Source organism: Coturnix japonica, unplaced genomic scaffold, assembly GCF_054131305.1.
Source record: "Coturnix japonica strain WE unplaced genomic scaffold, WE-NBRP24 Scf062, whole genome shotgun sequence".
Lineage (NCBI taxonomy): Eukaryota > Metazoa > Chordata > Aves > Galliformes > Phasianidae > Coturnix > Coturnix japonica.
This window is the reverse complement of record NW_028188965.1, coordinates 549577-570038: the sequence shown is the minus strand read 5'-3', so window position 1 is coordinate 570038 and position 20462 is coordinate 549577. Positions and strand designations below refer to the sequence as shown.

The 20462-nt window shown below is 43.5% G+C and overlaps 2 protein-coding genes and 1 long non-coding RNA gene across 3 annotated transcripts; 1 reads left to right on the top strand and 2 right to left on the bottom strand.

Annotated features, from left to right (window-relative positions):
• Nucleotides 1–1550: 1550 nt before the first annotated feature.
• Nucleotides 1551–2564, top strand: LOC107324368 (feather keratin B-4-like). Its single transcript, XM_085533617.1, has one exon. The coding sequence runs from the start codon at nucleotides 1646–1648 to the stop codon at nucleotides 1970–1972; it is 327 nt and encodes a 108-aa protein (XP_085389743.1). The 5' UTR covers nucleotides 1551–1645; the 3' UTR covers nucleotides 1973–2564.
• Nucleotides 2565–12852: 10288 nt separating this feature from the next.
• LOC107324389 (uncharacterized) lies at nucleotides 12853–16852 on the bottom strand. Its single transcript, XR_001559479.3, has 3 exons — nucleotides 16777–16852; nucleotides 15176–15260; nucleotides 12853–13849 (listed from the first exon to the last, which is right to left on the bottom strand). It is a non-coding gene; the product is annotated as an uncharacterized LOC107324389 (long non-coding RNA).
• Nucleotides 16853–18551: 1699 nt separating this feature from the next.
• LOC146751719 (uncharacterized) lies at nucleotides 18552–19271 on the bottom strand. Its single transcript, XM_085533688.1, has one exon. The coding sequence runs from the start codon at nucleotides 19191–19193 to the stop codon at nucleotides 18552–18554; it is 642 nt and encodes a 213-aa protein (XP_085389814.1). The 5' UTR covers nucleotides 19194–19271.
• Nucleotides 19272–20462: the final 1191 nt, after the last annotated feature.

The following is a 20462-nucleotide window of genomic DNA, read 5'->3' as shown; positions in this document are numbered from 1 at the left end:
TCCCAGCTGGCACAGAGAACCACCACAACCAACAGCACCATTGGACACCCCTCATTCCAGCTTCTAAATGAAATCCCAACCCAGGACGTGGCACCAAAACACTTCTGTATGATTCTTCCAAGCCCGTGGAATCACCCATCTGTGAGTGCATCTCATACAGAGTGGGTGGAATTCGTCTTTGCTTGGTGCCAGCACACCCAAGTTGCAATGGCATGTCTACTACACCCTAGGAGGAGTCAACTAACAGCACCCATCAACTAACAGCACCCAAGTGGTTGAGACACCTCAAAGAGAAGAGAATGCAATGGAAAAGGAGTCATTGCCAAGGAGGAGGGTTGAGCAGCACTTTCTGCTTGAGAACAAGTACTTTCAGAGTCAGAGCTTTGAAAATCACACATATGCCTTACCATGACCACAGTTTAAGCCAAAAAGTGCAGGTGCTGTTGTTGTGGCCAAGTTAAACTGTGGCTGGGATGGCCACAAAACCTGCCTGCTTGCAGGATAAATATCCATAGTGTTAAGTCAGGACTCAGCACTGCGCTCTTGTGGCTTCACTGAGAGAGATTCGAGTACAGAGAACTCGTGTCTAAGCTGACAAACCTGGAACACACACGTTGCACATCACTCCTCACTCTCTTAATGGCTTCCACATATTACTCAGCTGAGGGTTTCCTTGCCATTCTTCCTTCCAAGAAGTCATCCAATGGGCTTCCCTCCATTTATCTGTTTGTGGTTTGGTTTCGTTTCTCCTTTGAGTCACTAAAGAAGCTCTATCAGAAAGCATTTGTTTATTCTCCCATTGTATTCACGACTGTATTTTAGCTCTGAGTACCTTATTACCTTATTGGGGACCATTATTACATTTTCACTGGCAATGTCAAGAGATACAAGCTTAACACCTTGCTTTTCCTAATGCAAACCAACAAGGATGCATTGGATCTCTGAGAACACTGCAAGCATCCACTGACTTCCCACCTATATTCTAAGCCCTGCAATGCTTCGCCTCAACGTCAGCAGGAATTAAAGAGAAAGAAATCAGCCCACAGAGCATTGCACTATCTATGATTCTGAAGAATGCTTGGCACACATTGGCTAAAGTGGAGTATTTGCATAAATAGTTTTCCAACAGTTTCGGAACATCAGAAAGGAAAAAAATAATAATGATAATAATTGGTGTTTCAAGGAAGTGAAGTGGCTTCAAAAATGTAAGGAACAAGCAAGAGGGTGTTGGGAGAAACTGATAATTGTTCAGACAAAGAGTGAATAAAGCAATCATAGAAGCCTGGGGAGTGACACGCACTGTTGTGTTTTGCAACAAAATGAACTTGAAATGATGTATCATTTCCCGCAGGCAACAGAGGATGGTATATAAGGGCTCTGGGCTCAGAAGTCCTCAAACAGCAATTCACTTCTTCTCCTCATTGAGACAGGTAAGTTTGATCACTTAACCTTCTTTGCCTTCTTCAGGGTTAAGGTTTGTGCTATCTAAGCCCATAGCTTTGCATGAAAGCTGTGTAGAACCTGGGGGAGGGAATGAAGAAGAGGCTGCATGGGGGCTGAGCAGGGTGGACCCTATGGTGGATTGTGGGTGCTAAGAGAACTCAGCTCCCCCACTGTGTTGCAGGTTTGCCTCCCCACCTTCAGGATGTCCTTCTGGAACCAGCAACTCAGCTCCCGCTGCCTGCCACCCTGCGAGGTGACCTGCCCACAGCCCTACGCCAATGCCTGCAGCCAGCCCTGTGTCACCTCCTGTGGGGACTCAAGAGCCATCGTCTACCCCCCACCTGTGGTCATCACCTTCCCAGGCCCCATCCTCAGCTCCTGCCCTCAGGAGAGCATCGTGGGCAGCTCAGCTCCTCTGGGGCTGGACCAGCCCAGGGGCCTGCAGGGCTCCTCCATCTATGGGGGCTCCACCATGTATGGGGGCTCCATGTCCTCTTTCCAGCGTTACAGGGACTGCAGGCCCTGCTGAGCACTGCTAAAGGTGTGCAGGGGTAGAGAAACAGCGAGGAACCAACAACAGGAGCTGGAGATGTGGCAGAGCTGAGGGTCACCCCAAAGCCCTGCTTGCTCACAGCTGCCAGCTGTTTCCTTGGGCCCTGTGGGATCCACCAGTCTATGGAGCTGCTCTTCTGCCTGCTTCCTTCTTATGATCTTTTTGGCTTTAAAGTGATATTATTCAAAAAAACAAACCCAACAAAAAAAGCATCTTTTCTACTCTTAGAAATTCAAGTCTTCATTATGCAAAGTGTTCCGCAATGTTAAAGCAATAAAAACTAGCATTATCAAAACAAATCCACATGTGTTTATCTTCTTTGGGGTCCATGCATTATTTTTCAATAGTATTTTCATTGCTATATGTCTAATATCCTGTTGTCTAATGGGAAAGATCCACAGATGGGAACCTGCACTCATCCAACCCTTAAACTCCAAGGAATAAGAACACTGTACACCTCCAGTGCCTGTTCACATCTGAGGCAGATTATTAAGTTATCCCTTTTTTGAAGCACCTGAGTCCATCCAGCACTGCTTCCTTTGCTTTGCTGAAGATGAATGGTTCTTTACTCCCATTGAAGACTCATGAATGCCTTACAAATACCATTCATGTTTGCTGTCTCTGGTTTTGGATTAATACAGCCTCAGAAAACCAACTGAACCCAACCACCTTCTTATCTCAGAGATTAAGGAGATGAGTGCTGTGCTCCCATCAGCAGTGTTTACGTAGTGCCTATGGATCCATTCATCATGTAACTCTCCTTACAACATGCCAGGCTTGACTGCGTGCATGATTTAATCTTTACAAGGAACCACGTGCAAGAAAGCTGCCCAGCCCTTGGTTAAAGGCATCAAGACCATTGTGGGATATTAAATATCCATTCCAAAGTCATTCCAATAGCTCATCCTTGCTTCCCCTGCCTTTTCAATCTGAGCCATCCCAATTCCACATAGCAGAGAAATAGAAAGCAAATATTAGCTTATGTTAAGTCTAGGTGGCATAAAGAAATAAAGAGGAAATATTACCACATCCACAGCAACAGAAAGCTTCCAAATGTCAGAATATCATCCATAGCTGAAACACAAGAAGAGTGTATTAAAGTGAAAGAGGCATAGAAAACTCCCAATGAATGGGGAGGGATCCAGCATTGCTAAGGGACCATCTGGAAACAATAAACAGTTGTTGAAGTGTAAATTGAGTGCAATTAGCTAAGTAACCTCACAGCTGTTACATTATTACAGCGTTATTATTATTGTATTAGATCTATTTAGAAGAGCATTGCATTCTAACTTGCTTATTCAAGATCCAGACTGCTCAGTTCTATTGTCTTAAGGATAAGTACAGTGAAATTAAATGTGCAATTTAAAATATTATCTGAATGCAAACTATGCTCCATGTGGTAATGAGGGTCCTTAATGAGCTGCTGCCTTCTGCTGGTTATCCTGTGCTCTCTTCTTATGCTTCCTCCCCATGTATTGTGTTTGGGCATGAAAATCACTGCATTCCTCCTTTCCAGCTTCACAAATGTCCATTGCTTGTTAAGCCATAATGAATGACTTCCAGTAGAATATATGTGAAACCCAAGGAAAACATCCTTGCACTTAGTGAAATGCAAAGATAACTCATCTATTATGACCCTAGTGCTTCTTGTTGAGCTGAACTGAGAGAAAAGAAGGCTGTTCTCCCACCAAGCAAAGTTGAAATGGAAAGCTTTAGAATTAGCACTCATTGATTCCTTTTGTTAGACTAAGATATTAGTCCTTAAACTAATACATTTCTCCTTATGGCTGAGCAAACCAGTATATATCAGTAGCTTGCTGTACTGAAAAGCAACATAATGCTTTTTATCATTTAAGGTCTTTCCCCCCCTCTCACATGGAGCTTAACTAGGATGGAAGCACTAACACTTTGAATGGGAGGTTATCTCTACCAAGTTGACTTGAAAAACGGATAGAAAAGAAGACCAGAATGCAAATACCATAATGCAAAGTGACTTTTTAATAGGAGATAGCGCAAGGAAGTTTACAATAGAAAAACATGTTTGTACAGAAAACAGAAATTGAGGCTATAACTAGCGAGGTGTCTTCAGGAATCTTCATTTCAAGCACAGTGTTCTCTTCTTCTTCTGCAGCTTTAAGATTGATGAGGCAGTCCAGTTTTCATCCCTTAACATAGCTCTTAATGGACACCAGGCATCACAACTCTTCCATTATGCTTGTATAACATATGATCGAGAGTCGAAGAAATATTAATACATTTGAAAATCTGGACCATGAGAAGAATGGAAGAGCACACTTCTAACAGAGGAAGAAGTATATAAGCAGATAGAAGCACAAATGTAATGTAAAGCATTAACAAGGATCATCCTTTTTAAGCCAGCATCTTAGAAACTCATGTTGCTTATCTTACTCTTGAGTTTGGATCTTGCATTCAGTCTCCTGGCTGCTCTTGCTGCAAGTATATTCTTGCTGGGTTTGGCAGGGCTCTTGCTTTCTAGAGCGATAGCCACTGAACCTCTGGGAGCAATAAGGGTATGAGAACTTGCTTCCCTGTGATCCCCCATGAACCAGAGAGCTTCTGTAGCCATAGGACTCCCCATAGCCAAGTGAGCCCCAAACGCCTGCTGGTGCTGAGGACCCCACTATGCTTTCCTGAGGGCAGGAGCTTAGAATTGGCCCAGGAAAAGTGATGACGACAGGGGGTGGGTAGACCACTGCCCTGGAGTCACCGCAGGATGTGATGCATGGCTCATTCCAGGCATTGGCAATGGGTGGTGGGCAGGCCACTTCACAGGGAGAGAAGCACTGGTAGTTGCACAGCTGTCTGTAGGAAGACATTGTTCTGCAGTGGATGTGAATCTGAAACAGAGGAAGACAGAGGAATACATGTGGATGAAGTGGTAGGATAGGGATCTGTTTGCACATCCAGGTATATTTGCCATGGATGCTTCTATAGTAGCTTTAGGAACCAGAAGTCTCAAAACCCTTGAAGCACAGAACTTAGCAAGGTCCCTCAAGGAATTGGATACCACCAGCCCCACATCCTCTGCAGGATCAGCAAACTGATCCTTTAAGGAAAGGCTGCCCAGTCTGTGCACAAGCAAATATCCACGCAGGACTCAGAATTATCATTAAAAGAGCATATTGAAAAGGGAAAGAGAATGAACAACTTACTTGAGTTGCAGAGGAGAAGTCAGGAGGAGCTGTTGGAGGAGAGATGAGCAGCGCGTGCTTTTATGCTGCTTCTCAGGTAGCCAGGAGGATCTGAGGCACCTTTTGTGTATGAGGTTTGATCAGATTCAAAACAGAAGCGATTACACCTCATAGTGTGTAACCATTTTACTCACTGTTGGCATCTATTAGGCAATTCCCAGCTTCGCCTTACGCCTCTCTACGTCATCCTACTACAAATGTCTTGATCCCATTCAGATTCCCATTCAGATATCAGCCTCTCTGAATTAAGTCCCAGGTTTTAGCCCTCCATAGCACTGCAAAGTACCTCAGTTGAGATGAAACTGGATGACAGCTTCATGATATCTTATAATATCTTAAAATTTGTTGCAAAATCCATTTGGAGCTGAGGCATGGACTGTATTATCCTTGAAGCTCCAAGGTGTAAGAGGCTTCTAATACCTGCAACCAGACACTAAGGAAATAATGAGTTATATTGATAATATCCACTATCATGGCATTGTGGATCACACAGCCAGGTGCCTGATATTGCTTAGGACAGAGAAATAAGCAAAAAATCAGGGAATCATAGGAAGATCCTGATTAATTCCCACTCAAAACCAACCAAGGGAGTGGACTGATACCGGGAAGGATCTGGTCATTGAAGTCTTGAAAGGAGCTGAAACATGAGGTGCATCGTTGTGTAACAACATGATGAAGGGATCATAGTAATTATGATAAGTCATCATCCAGGCAAGCTGCACATGCAACAGATATTGGTTGGTGAAGCAGCATGACTTCATGGACAATGTTGTTTCATATTCCTGAGTTCTTTGGAAAGTGGAAAAATAGTGCTGACCGGTCAGACCTCTTCTGGGCACTCCTTATGATATATATTATATGTCAGCATAGTTGAGGTGATAGAAAATGTACTATCAAAGGCTGATTTCTTCAAATGAGGCTGCAGCTTGTGATTTTGTTGTGGCCAGTAAGCATAGCTGTGATATGATTAGCTAAGCCCAGCTTTGCCAGATCATGCACTACAGCTTGCATAAAGCATAGAAGATCCATAGCAAGATCTCCTTTAAAGACTTTATTAGGTACTATTCATCAAGAACTACTTGATTTAGAAACCAAATTAATAGAAGAAGAAAACTCAATATCATGCAGCAGGGAGGATTTTATTGAGAATGACAAATGGGACTGCAGCACTGCAGGGAACAACACAGAGATTGAGTTGAATTTACACGATAGCAAAGGAAAAAGGGATTAAGTAGAGCACAAGGAAAACTTGAGGAGAGATCTCATGTAAAGGGGAGCTGGCATCACCAGCCAGCTCCTGGTGATGCCCCTTGATAGCTACACCTCTGTGCTTGCTCAGATGCTGCGGATTTGCTCCTGTTCCTGCCAGGTCTTGGTGGGTGGTTGAGGTGGTGGAGTGATGGAGGGCTTCAGAGGGCGGAATGTTGCCCGACAGGAGTAGCGGCCGGATCCAGCAGGACACATAATGCTCTGGGCCTCCAAGCAGCTCCCATGACCAAAGGAGCCACCCAGCTCCAGTGGGGCTGAGGTGCCCACGATGCTCTCCTGAGGGCAGGAGCTGAGGATGGGGCCTGGGAAGGTGATGACCACAGGTGGGGGGTAGACGATAGCACGGGAGTCCCCGCAGGAGGTGATGCAGGGCTGGCTGCAGGCATTGGCATAGGGCTGTGGGCAGGTCACCTCGCAGGGCAGCAAGGGGCGGCCGTAGTCGCAGAGCTGCTTATAGAAAACCATTGTAGGGATGGAAGTGAGCCTGGAAGACAGAGTGGCAGGGTCTGATCAAGGGATCCAGTGCAATGCAGCCCTCATTTAGCCAAAGCCATCACATTGAAGGAACACATGCTGAGAGCAAATGCCACATAGAGACTGTTTATAAGGAAAGGTCAGAAAGATGAAATACATTTTACTCTATTTCCCATTACTCTTACAGCACTCTCTAGCTGAATGGAAATGGAAAAGACACTTTTAATGTCACCCTCCCCCCATCCCACAAAGAGTATTACTTACTTGGTCCAACAGCAGATGCAAACAGGAGAACCAAAGTGGTTTGAGGGCTCTGGGCTGCAGGGACTTTTATATGGTCTCCACTTTGCCTTCATGTCATCATTTGTCTTTGTCCCTCCAGTTACCAAATACACTGTTTGCACACGTCAATCAAGGTAAACCGCTTTGTGCTTTGTTTCTCTTAACTGAGCAACTCCACCCTAGATGGAATTATATCTACGTTATTGTCTACATATGTCTTACATGTCAAAATGGTGGGGGCCATCTTTGTCTTTACTATAACTCTATTGAATTTGTAGGAAACAAAGGGAAATCAGATTTGCTTTGTTATGAAGAATCAAAGTAACTTTTCAATGTATGTTGATGCATTTACCTGTATTTGCATTGGCCATATGCTGGTGCTTGCACGTGTTTTGCTGTATTATAAATACTAAGTCAAAGTCTGAAGCCACAGTATTCCGTCTGATCTTCTAATTACTATTTCCTATTTCCATTCAAGCAAAGCAAATCTGCACTTTGGAGCAATCTGAATTCAAAGTCTATCCTTAGCATTGGACTGTTGGCTGGAAATTGCTGTAAAGGGATATACTTTTGCACTACCCAGAACAGAGCACTGCAAAACAAGAATACAAGGCTGAAGCTTATTTACTATCATTGGTCTGAAATTGTCTATGAAACATGGAAGCTCATGCCCAGCTCTCCACTGATGTAACTGAGCTTTGAAACTAAGGCAAAAGTATTGTCATATTGTCATGTGGAATATCTTGTAATAATCTTAAAGATTCCATACATCACCATGCATTGCTTAATATATTTTGAAGCTGAAAGGCAGAAATAAGACTTAATGTCAGCAGGCTGTGTTAGCCACCACATCCCAGCCCCTGAAGTTCTGTCAGTTATGTTGGACAGTATCAATTGCACAGCCTTAAGTTCCTCTAAAGGAGTTTTTCTTCTGGGTTGTGTAGACAGTAATTGTTCTTCCTGTTGCCTTAGAGATGCGTATTTAAGCTGTCAGTGCCTTGTAGCTGGGCTATCTCCTCTTTTGTGTCTTGTAGCTCTTCAAACAATGATTAGATCAGTGAGCTGGTGCACTCAGGTTCTCCTCCCAGCTCTCCCTCTAAACCAAAAGACTTAGCCTGTCTTTTAATAATTCTATCCCCCCAAAGAAACCAAAATCAATACAAACAGCCCAATTCACTCAACCACAACTTTTATTTCTTGTCTGATTTCTCCTGCCTTCAAGTCAGCCTTTCCCTTTTGCAGTTTTGTACTATATTAAGCATTTTGCCCAGCAGGTATAATACTGCTCTGGGCAAGCCTGTGTAACAGCCTACATGAAATGGGAAATTACTGATGATGATTTCTAGAGGGAACGATTAAGACAGAGGCCAAATAATTTACCAAACAGATCTTGGCAATTAAGTGAGACTTTGGGAGGAGATCTCAGGCATGTCTTTGCACTTGTTAGCATTATTATTTATAATTACCATTCCATTATCTGACAGTTTATGTAAATGAGGTTGGCAGTCAGACAGAGTTGAGACAGTCAGTGCTGTTAGGAAGCAGTAACAAAACCAACTAGTTCTGGGTATAAGACGGATTCCTATTGCCTCACTGCACTGGAAAGGCTCACATGGAGGGTGGGCAGCAAAGCTGAGTGCTTTGCTATGGCATGTGGATAGGCTGATTTCCATAAACAGCCGGCTTGAAAACAAACAGAAAAAGCAAGTTTCATCCCCATTCCAAGCTAGACCTGAAGCCCAGACTTGATGCACTGAAGAGGGAAAGCTGGAAGAAACAAGTAAACAGCTTTCAGCTGCAAGTGCTTTCATACCTCCTCCAGCTGCTTGCCGGCTATGAGACCTATTTGTTGGTGATTATCTCATTTACTTGCAAATCAGATGTTGTTGCGAGGATCGTTCCTTCAGCTGTGCTAATTATTTTGCTTATGGTTAACTGTTAAACAGTTCTGAACCCTACACAGCCTGACATCCAACTGAGAAATGACTGAGGTTTCTTTATCATCACTAGTTATAGCTGAAAGGTTTTTTTTTAAAGGATGTGTGCACAATTCCTCGTTAGATTTTGAAAAGCTTGGCTTGAAACCCAAATCCTCCAGCTGGAAGCATGAATAGACACTGAATAAACCTATGGCTTCTCCACCTCCATGGAGAGTTATAACTTCTTTACACAAGGAAATAATAAAGCTACCACTGGAGAAACAGGGATTTTGTCATTTGTATTATATATGTTTAATTAGGAGAACTGCAAGGACATTTTTCTATCTTTTTTTTTAATATATCATAAATACCATATATACCAAAATCTGTCTTTCACAGCAAAGAAAATAACTTAGACCTACAGAAATATGAAGGGTCTGCTTAGGGAGATGAAATCTTGTTTTAAAGTGAAACTATTACTCATTACCCATACTTAAAAGTGCAGCAACATGCCATTAATTTTATCATAACAGAGCACTGTATCTACACCGTGTTAATCACGCAGAGGTGCTTTGAAGTCCTTTATTCTGTGGAAAAATTAGAACAACCCAGATAAACATTGCCTAGAGCTTCCTCATAACCATCCCACATATTGTAACCGTAATCTATGCTGTAAAGAACAAGGCTTAAATTGTCAAGGGTGTAAACAAGCACAAGAGAGAATTGAAGAAAGGCATGTTTATGCTGCTCATCCTACATGGGAGGCACCCTCCCTTTTATCTTGCTGAACTGAATGGCAAGATGCCTACTCAGAAGGCTGCATTTTGCCATTCATCAGCCTCGTCCATAAGTCCGCTTTATATTTCCACAGTACAGAATTTTATCCAATGGAATTTCACTCCCAAGACCTTGATAATCACAGTTATTGCAATCAAAGCCTCTAAAAGCATCTGTCTAATTTTGCAGGTTGGGAGCTTGCTATCACCTTCCATCCCTGTCCTTTGGTATCTCACCTTCAGCCAAACCCAAATCAGATGAGGATGGGGAGTGAATAAGCTTTAATTTAACCAGCATACTGAAATAACACCAGTACTATGTTTTAGACAGGAACAATTACTCAACACTGGGGCATCTCACTCCAGCAATTACTGGGATACTAATAACCCCGTGCAGCACTGAGGTCAGAGAGCTGAATTCAATGTCTCCTGAAACACCTGTTCCGAACAAGCCCAAGACTTTCCCAGGCTGTTGTTCCAAGGATCTCCACAGTGATTCAACATAATCTAATGATCATTTTGAAACACTGGCAACAAGCTTGTCAACAGACAAATAAAGAAAAGCATGAGCAGATAAAACAGAAACAGAGATATAGTGAGGAGTGATAAGCAAACCCAGGGCACAGAGCTATATCCTGACTTATTCCAATGAAGTGTAGCCATCATCACTAAGAACTATGACAACAGTCTGGGTTTGAAGCATTAAATACACTGTGCCTTTTACTCTGAACACAATTATGTGGTCAGCTATTACTTTGGATGGTACTCAGCTCCAGATATGCATAGCTGAAATACTGTGAAAGCAGGTCTCTTGCTCTTTTTCATCTGGCATATATCTATTCATTATGCCCCTTAGAACCTGGTCATTTATTATTGTAGGCTGCCATGGAGTTACAGGGAAGGAAAAGGAACTTGCTTGGGAGGATCCACCTTTTACACACTACCTTTGCAAAATAATATCTTTTGGTTCATTTGCATGTTTTACTGACTCAAGTTTTGGAAACTAAATATTGCCTTGAAGACTTGCAGGGCTGACTCATGTGCAGAGATGAAATCTTGATGAAGGATATGGCACTGTGAGCACAATGTGTGATGAAACATTCCTTACTGTTCTGAAAATGCTGCTTGCTCATAGCACAATAATTGCTGATACTCGTCGATCTCATATTACCTTTTGTATTGTGTTTTATCAAAGCAGTTCTAAAGAATAACTATAAACACAGGTAGCCAAGGGCATTAGATAGGGGCAGGTAACTCTGAAGAGTGGCAACACAAAGATGAAAGCTTCTGAACTCTCCCTATGAGGCTTTGTGACACACACCAATCCAGGGGGCCTAGACCTTTCAGGGTTAGGGTTAAATAAGCTGTTTTGAAAGCTTACCACATTCTGAGCAGTTCTTCCTCACTTGTAAATGTGAACCAATGTGTCTTCCCAAACATCTTTCTTTTCTTCCATGTCTTTTCCTTGCTAGCATGGCCAAATCTCTCTGCTACCTCATTTATATCAGCAACCAAACACCAGAACTCAGCTGTTGTGTTTGGGAAATACTATCATCTCTGTTAGATGTGTCAAAAGAGAGCAACAGCTGAGTCTGATCCAAGCTTCTCCATAGAAGCATCATTTAGCTTTAAGGCAGCAATTACATTATGTGTGTGTGAAAAGAATGGTGGAATATCCTACTCCAAGCACGACCCCATCTGGCAAGGAAGGGCAGTGCAGAGGAAGATGTTCCTGCTTGTGCCCAAAGCCTTTGCATTAATACTTGTGGTATTTTGTCATAGCAACTGCTTTATTAGTCAAAAGCAGCTTCTTTTAATATGTGGTCACCTGGAAGGTAATCTTGTACACCTGGAATTGCTCTGCTAAGGGGGTCCCAGTGTGCCTGTCTCTTGAAATCAAGATGATTGGAAGCAGCTGTTTGTCTTGATTGTTAAAAAGCTACTATTATAATACAAAAGAAAAGCAACTCGATCTTGAAAATCATCTGTTTACTAAAATAAAAATATCCTGAGTAAATATGGAGGTAAATGGATGTGAAATCATGACCTTTTTTTTTTCTATCCAGATCAGAGTTATTACAGAGTCTTGGGGAATGTAACCCAAGTAATATCCTATTAACACTGTATTAACATACCATGTTACGTGTGTAATACCTGGGAAGGTGCTGGTGAGGCACCCCAGCTGCCCTTTGTTCTGCGGAAATCTTGGGATGTTTCTGGGTGGGTATAATTGCCAAAATGACGTAGTATTTCCTAGGCACAAAGAGACTGTGCTTTAAATAAGCCAGCACACGTATGTAGCCATTAGAGAAGAAGGAAATCAAAATAACCTTTAGAATAAATAACAGCATGTGAAGTTGCTTGGCATGAACAGGACACAGCTGACTTCCCAAGTAGCGTCTGCCTGGAGGGACTCACTGCTGGCACCAGCTGGACAAGCACAGAAGTAAGGAGCTGGTGCTTCAGGTCTCCAAATGACTGCTAATATTCATGAGTGAAGGTTGGTTGGTTGCTTGTTTGTTTTCCAAAAGCAGGCTGGGATAGTTTTAATGCAGACATATGAAGAACTGCAACCTGTCAGAAGGCTTCCATATAAGGCTGGATACACACTAAAACATAATATTAAACATATATATATATATACATATTTCTATAATCTTGAGGCATATACCTTAGAAAACACACATCCACATTTCCCTATGACTAAAACTTGTGCTCACTGGTTTCCATGCTGCAGCCTAGACTGAACAGGGGGGCCATTTTTTCATAGCAAAACCAAACCTTTAATTTCCTCTGGGCATCAAGTTGTGACTGGTCCGGGAAGAGGGTCAAGGGCAGCTTCTGTTCCTCTATATGACAGAGTACCTCCAGGAGAGCATTGCAAATGAGTAGCAGAGGAAAAAGGAGATTCAGAAGGCCAATGGTTTGATGCAGCAGCCTTTTAATGTGAATGCAGAGTGGAGTAAACATTTGCAGAAAGAATAATGCAGTCTAGAAAAGCGTATATTTCTAGAAACAAGGAAAGCTAGAACCAGTTACCCATTCCAATGTGGTGCATTTCATTAAGATGGTTTTTTTCCTCATTTTTTTGCTGTGTGTGACATTCAAATCCCTAGGTATGTTTCTTTTGTTTGTTTAAATCACAAAGTCAATCCGCGTAGAGGAAGTTAAAAGCACAGATGTAAGATGCAAAGCCACAGGAATAAGGAAAGCATTAATCTAAGCTAAAGCACTATAAAGGAATTAGAAGCAAGGTCCTGATTTTGGGGCACTTCCCTCTGCAGTAGGAAGAACCTTGAAAGCTATGCTTGTAAATGATGATCCGTATCCGTTCACTCCTTTGCTTGCTGTTCTCCTGTGATTGTTCTCTGCTGTTGGCTGATTAGACCTTGCAGAAGCCTCTCTGGCAAGGATGCTTCCACTGGGTGGAATAAGTGTAAGAGCGCTCCGGCACACACTGAGGGACGCACTGGGGTTCACACTGGGGCACACACGGAGGTGGACATGGAGGTGGGCACGGGGGTGGGCACGGAGGTGGGCATGGTGCCTCACACTTTGTCACAAGCTTTGTGGCACAAGGCTCAGCACAAGGCACAGCACAGGGCACAGAACAAGGCAGTGCACACTCAGCCCCCTTTTGTGTTGATCCGATGGCTACACCCGATTCCAGGGCACCGGCCAGCTCGGCTGACTCCGTGGAGCCCACGATGGTCTCTTGTGGGTAGGTGGTGAGGATGGGTCCTGGGATGGTGACGACCACAGGTGGTGGGAAGATGATGACACGGGAGTCAGGGCAGGCAACGACGCAGGGCTCACTGCAGGCAGCAGCACAGGGCTCAGGGCCTTTCACGTTGCCTACAGCAGCACATGGCTCCGTGCACAAGGTTTTCTCACAAGACATTGTTTAGCCGTGCTATAGACCTGCAAGAAAGGAGCAAATATCACCCCAAGGAGCCAACAGGGCAGAGTCAGTGCTGGTGCAAAGCAAATGTTAACCCTGAAGAGATACCATGGATTTTGTCTTCTTGCTTTTAAAATAAATCAAAGGGCGGAGAAGTCATTTGGAAACATAAAGCTATATTCTGAGCTGTCATTTCAAGCTTATGCAAATACCAAATATAGGAGCTGGGCAATCTGTTGTTTGAGTCTGAACGGAGTACACTGGTTTTAGCCAAAGCGATTACCTATTTCTTTTTTGTCTAGCTGAGCAGCATGTAAGAAAAGCCAAGGTGGGGTTTAATTTGACTCAAGCTATTTTTCTTGGATTTTGTTTGTTTGTTTTTGCTTTAGACACAATGCCAAAATAGACATTATTCACCTAAGCTTCTCCTGGCCCTTAAACCTTAATCCAGACATCTTCAGGCTCCCACCCTTTCAAGCTGTTTCATTTTATCCATGCAGTGCTCTTCAACTGACCTGCAACTCCCTCAGCAGAAATCAAAACCATGGGAAATGAATGCCTAAGAAATCAAACCCAAATGCATAACAGCATGAAACATATATACAGGTTAATATATGCTTTCAAAGCCCGTTTAATGCTTTGCATAAGAGCAATTTTTTGCATAAATGGTACAAAAATACCCAAAGCAACTCCTGGAGAAATATACACCTTATAGACATTCATTATGTTCCCATTTCTACTGCAGAGCTGCATTTAGCAATGCCAAAATATCATCCTGGGCTATTCAAGACAAGTGCCCAAGAGGGTCTCCAGCATTCCCAAATTCAGATCAGGAGCTTTGCAGGGCCCCATCCATAAACATGCAGTGTCCTTAGGGCTGCCTCTGCTGGGTGACTGCAGCCATCTCACCATCTCACTGCTTGTATTGCCTATCTCAATATTCACCCATCATGTCTCTGCCCAAAGTTAGATACATATCAGCAACCATGAGGTCTGAGCAATGCTGCCAGATGCGTACTGCTTGCTAAAGTAAACTAAGGCTCCCTAAAGGCCTTATGCATTACATCTCTGTATAACAACAGAAGTAGATGTCTTTAATTTTATCCACATTTCAAATGTACTTTAAACCCTCGGTCCATCACTGCCTTAAAATAAATAACAAGCAAATTACTTTTTTAAATGAAAATAAATTCCCAACAGTTGCACAAAATAGCAGAATATTAATCCAAAATTCAAGCCCCAAAGAAACCCAAATGTTTCAATAAATGCTGATCTTTTGTTTGCTTGTTTGGTTTTGCTTTTGTTTTCTTTTTAGAAAGAAGAAATTATATCAGAATCCAACTTACTCTGTTCACCGAAGAGAAGTCACGAGAACCTGCTGGAAGGTGTCTGAATCATGGCTGGTTTTATATACCGTCCTGGACCACCAGGCTGATGCAAGAAAATAACGTCATATTTGTGCATTAGGTTCCATTACTCCCCAAACAAAATTTGACGTGTAATTACAGTAATTGTTTTGCTTGCTGTTTGTGTTGATTACCCTATTCTAACCAGCATGTGACTTCAGCAGTCCCATCCCCGGATTCCTTTCATTTCAGGGTTTTAAGCATCAAACCCATTCTTGAAGCTCTGAGAACATGAGGGAAGCCTATAGCAGATAATCCTGGCTTGCACACACGCTGCAGCAGCTCAGAGCCTCTTTGGGACTCCATTGCTTTGAAAACAGGGGTTTGTTTTCCTTCCCTAAGCATCTTGACCTCCAAGAATGCATAAGAGCCTAACCTAATATTAGCACTAAATGTGCTTGCTAGTTTGAAGCTAGTTAGGGCATGTTTACAGAAACTATAGTCACTGTATGACTGTAGTGTCCAGGATTGCCTTGGAGAGACACTCCTGGGGCCAAGCATTGCATGTGGTTGCTCCTCGCTTCATGTTGGAGTCCCTTCCAAGCAGGGATGCTTTACTATGTAAGGGCTTGGTGTGGCAGCAGCCTCAGCCAAACCCAGGAAGAAACATGAGGGGAGAAAGCTCCCTTTAGTGACAGCAGGATCTAGGAACTGCTCAGTCAGGTTTGGATTAAATCACTGTCTCTCCGATCCCTTCTCCAGCAGTTATGGTCACAGTTGCATCAGAAACATTCCTAAATGTGAAGACCTGAGTGTGCCTGACCTGGATAAAGGAGCAGAGTGCTGGCAAAGCAAGCAAAGCTGGAACATCCCCACTTACCACGTAGGCTGGCCAGGGATAAGAGCACCACTGCTTTATTTAAGGTTGCTCAGGAAGGCTTTGGTGATTCAGAGTTTGTACCCAACTTGACCTGCTGTGCTGAACGGCATCTGTCTGTGTTTGAGGCACAGACCCAGCCCCCTCAGATGACATAATACTATTTAATTTTGTAAATATGCCCTGTTTTGGAAAGGTGAATATTTAGCCAATGTATTTTAAATGGTATGATTAGGCTAACAAATACAGAGCTGGCTTTTAATCGAAAACAAAACAAAACAAAGAGATCCAAATTCCCAAGGTGCTTATCATTGCTTGAATCAGAGAATCACATGGGTGGCCCTGACATATATATTTTAAAGCGACGCTATGATTCAATACTGTGGAGTTTAATACTGGCAGCCTGTTATTAACCTCCTAACACCACAATACTTTGCATGTATAAACCATTAGTGGGTGTTTGCAAAACTGTCTGAAAGCATTTCCTCAGTACATTTCCAATAAGTGCTCTTGCCTAGAGGATCCTCTGAAATCCCTTTGCTTCTAAGAGATAATTGATAGCACAGAAGTTGCAACATCACTAATAAAGGAAAATACATACATATGGGTATTGGAGGGGGAGTGAGGGGAGGGGAAAATTAGGAACCCAGAACCATTTAGTGTGTTCAGGCACCCTTTGCTTGGATGAACCCAAGAGCATGGTGGCAATCAGAATTATTCTTACCCAGGCAGAGCAGCAGCTGCAGCTTTTACCCACTGTTCTGGAGCTGTTCGAGGGAGATGAGATGTGATGCTGAGAGGGGATATCAATGCTTCCTGCCCAGGCACAGCCTGACATGTCAGTCTCTGCACCTTCAGAGAACAAAGCCCAGCCTCATCCTATCTCTTTCTTATAGTTCTGATCCCACCTCCTGCTCTCTGCTGGTGCACAGCCCACCTGGCAGCCTCTTCCTGGTGTTTTCACCTGTGCCCATGGCTTCAGGACCCCTCCAGCCCTCAGCCTCAATCTCTTGCCCTCCTGCCCACAGCTTCAGGCCCCCTTCAGCCTCATCCTCCAGCCCTCAGCCTCATCCTCCAGCCCTCAGCCTCATCCTCCAGCCCTCAGCCTCATCCTCCAGCCCCAGGACCCCTCCAGCTTCAGCCTCCCTTCCTGCAGAGCCCACAGCAGGAGCAGGGCTGCAGCAGCCTCCAACTACTCAATCTCTGGGAGTAGCTCTAGAGGGAGCACCTGAGCCCAGCTCTGTCGTCCCTGCTTGCATTTATTCTCCTGGTGATATCTATATTTTTACAGGTGGTGATGACGAAGTTGTTGTGCAGTCACCACTGGGAGAGGATTTTTGGGTAACTCAGATGATAGAGAAGTAACAAGTGTGGTTGTGAACAGGTAAACTACATGGACATGAATTGCTCAAGGAGGAGAGCATCCTTCAGAAACTGCTGAGTGCTCCAAAGGGTGTGAATTTGTATGTCTGCACCTCTCTGCTCCTGCATTTGGGAGGGAGTTCTTTCCCCCTCAAACTAGTTTTGATCTTCTTTGTTGCACTGCAAGCTAATGGCTTCATCTCCTATTATCCCATTAGACATAAAGGGGTTTTTACTGCCTTTCTCCTTGAAGAAATGTTGTACAATTTCATATCCCTTTGTGTGAGCCTTTCTAAAATAAGCAAATCAAAGGTGCTGGATAGTTTCTGTGAAATAAGATCAAGAATAGTTGCAAATAACTGTGGGCAAAGGGGAGATCTCTCCAAGTAGGCTGTGATTAGAGAAGGAAGAGCATGCAAAAAAAATATAGTTCATTATAATTACAATTAGCAATTGAAATAAATTGGGAATGATTTTCTGGTTTAAACTGTCCAGAAGTTCTTTCTGGCACAAAAGCAGAGTGAGCGGAGTGGTATGACCAATTTCATAAGGATGAGTCATTTTATTATGGGAAAGTATCCACATAGGAATTAAACGGCACACGGAGCACTTAGTTAGGCCCTAACCTTATATATATATGCACACAAATCCTAATATCCAGAAATTCTTTAGAGAAATCAAAAAACAAAGCCCTTCGTATCAAGCAATTATTACATCATAATTGATTTAAACAGGTATTGTGGGTTCCTGTTCTGAAGAGGTGCATGGCTGTCACTAGGCTGTATTTCTAGGAAGGCATTGGTTGATTTACCTCTTTGATTCTATGCTGCATGACTTTACCACAAATACCAAAGGATCTGGTGTAAGATTTATCAATCTCACCCATCAACCACAACACTTTGGTGTTACAGAGGGGTTTGATTCTTATTTAGAACGCTCACAGATTTGCTGAATTACTCAAAAGGTGACTTGAAAACACAGATTAAAAGGAAAAAAAAACCCAGAGAGTTGAGTTTGAATGCAAAATAGTTTTAATGACAGGAAAGTACAGTGCACATATGGTGAAGGCAGTCACAGAGCACACAGGACATTCCCCTGTGAGCTCAGTGCAGCCCAGGAATGGGAGACATTGGCTTTTCAGAAGTAACCACAGCCTCCCCCACTAGACCTGCGGAACCCAGAGGAGCCGCTGCCTCCATAGCAGCTTGCTATGCCAGAGGAGCGCCCACCCCCAAAGGAGCCCCCACCGTAGGAGCTGCCTCCTCCAAAGCCACCTCCATAGCAGCTCCTGGAGGTGATGGATCTTCTGCCTCCGAATGAGCCCCCGGAGCCAAACGACCTGCCCCCACCATAGGAGCTCCCCATACCCCCTCCATAGGAGCTGCTTCCTCCATAGGAACCCCCCATGCCTCCTCCATAGGAGCTGCCTCCTCCATAGGAACCCCCCATGCCCATGGTGCTGCCCCCTCCAAAGGAGCTGCCTCCTCCATAGGAGCCACCAGAACCAAAAGAGCCCCCTGATTCACTGGGGCCCAGTGACCCCCCCGAGACACCCCCGATGGGCATTGGGAATGAGGTGCCCACGATGGTCTCCTGAGGGAAGGTGGTGAGAGTGGGGCCTGGGAAGGTGATGACCACAGGTGAGGGGTAGACAAGAGCACGGGAGTCCCCACAGGAGGTGACGCAGGGCTGGCTGCAGACGTTGGCATAGGGCTCTGGGCAGGTCACCTCACAGGGTGCGGAGCATCTGCTGCTCAACATCTGTCCTCCTGAAGACATCTTTTTGTGATGCAGATATACCTGCAGTAGTGATTAAGGAGTTAAAATAGAATATATCTGCATCTCTGTGCTCTTGTAATGACACAAACCTTGTGCTTCCTATAGAATAAATTATTTTCTTACAACATGAGAATATTTTCTTACTGTATTCTCTTATAATATTACTTATCTTGTATCCAGTCTGAAATATTATTGCTCACTGTGGCTAAGTCTAAACAATACAGATCCAAACACAACTTCTCTTGCAGTCTGGTGTAGCAGCCAGTGAGAAATAAATCTTTCCAAAGTACCTTCCTCCAGGTTTGGTTCTGAACCCGTGTTGGTTCTGATCAGTGTTTGAACACTGATGAACACAGCCTCGCATTTTAAGCCTATTTATCTAACATTAGCTACAGCCGAATGGCTACAAATATCCTAATATTTAACAAAACCAACATTTCTGAGCATCACAGAGTGCTGACATAGAGTCCATTCCCCAGTTAAACAGCAATAGAAGCGTCTCAGTAACTGTAAAAGAACTTAAAGAGAAATAAATACTTACCAGGCTCACGGAGAAAACCTGATGAAGTGAAGTCGTTGGTGAACGTGGAAGAAATGCGGTGCTTTTATACAGTCCTTCCAACTGCTAGCAGGATACGCAACACGCTCCCGCACATGGGGCATAGTAGTTAACCAGCAAAGCATTTTGCTGTATAAGCTACTTCTAATTGTAATAATTGTTTTGATAACTGATAATGGCTAATAAATCAGCCCCGCATCATTCTATATACTCAACACGCCCTTTGTCTTACTGTAATCCTTAAATAGTTTTTTTTCTATTCGTTTTTATGACTAGTGCCATCTCTTGACCTCATTTGAATTGCAGCGGCAATGAACTGAGCTCTGTTTGCTGACCAAGGTAAAGACATCCGTCTATAGGAAGGCAAAGACACGAGTTTTCCTTTGTCAGGGGAAACGTTTTCTGTTCTGCAGAAGGTTCTGTTGAAATCCAGAATTGCAAATAGTTGGGAGAGTTGCGAATTTCATCCCTGCAGCTCCTCAGATGGGGCAGGTCAGTTCTAACATCCACCCAAATAACTGCTTACAGAAGAGCTTCATCAAACCTATAGTATCATCCAATTAACTACAAGGAAGCACTGCGTGAGAACGCTTAATGTTTTTATTGCTCTCCTTCTTTTGTCACCTTCCAGGAGAGCTGTGATGGTTTAGCAAGATGGATATTCTCCAGGAGCCATCATAGGGAACAGATACTTTTTGGGGCATGGAATG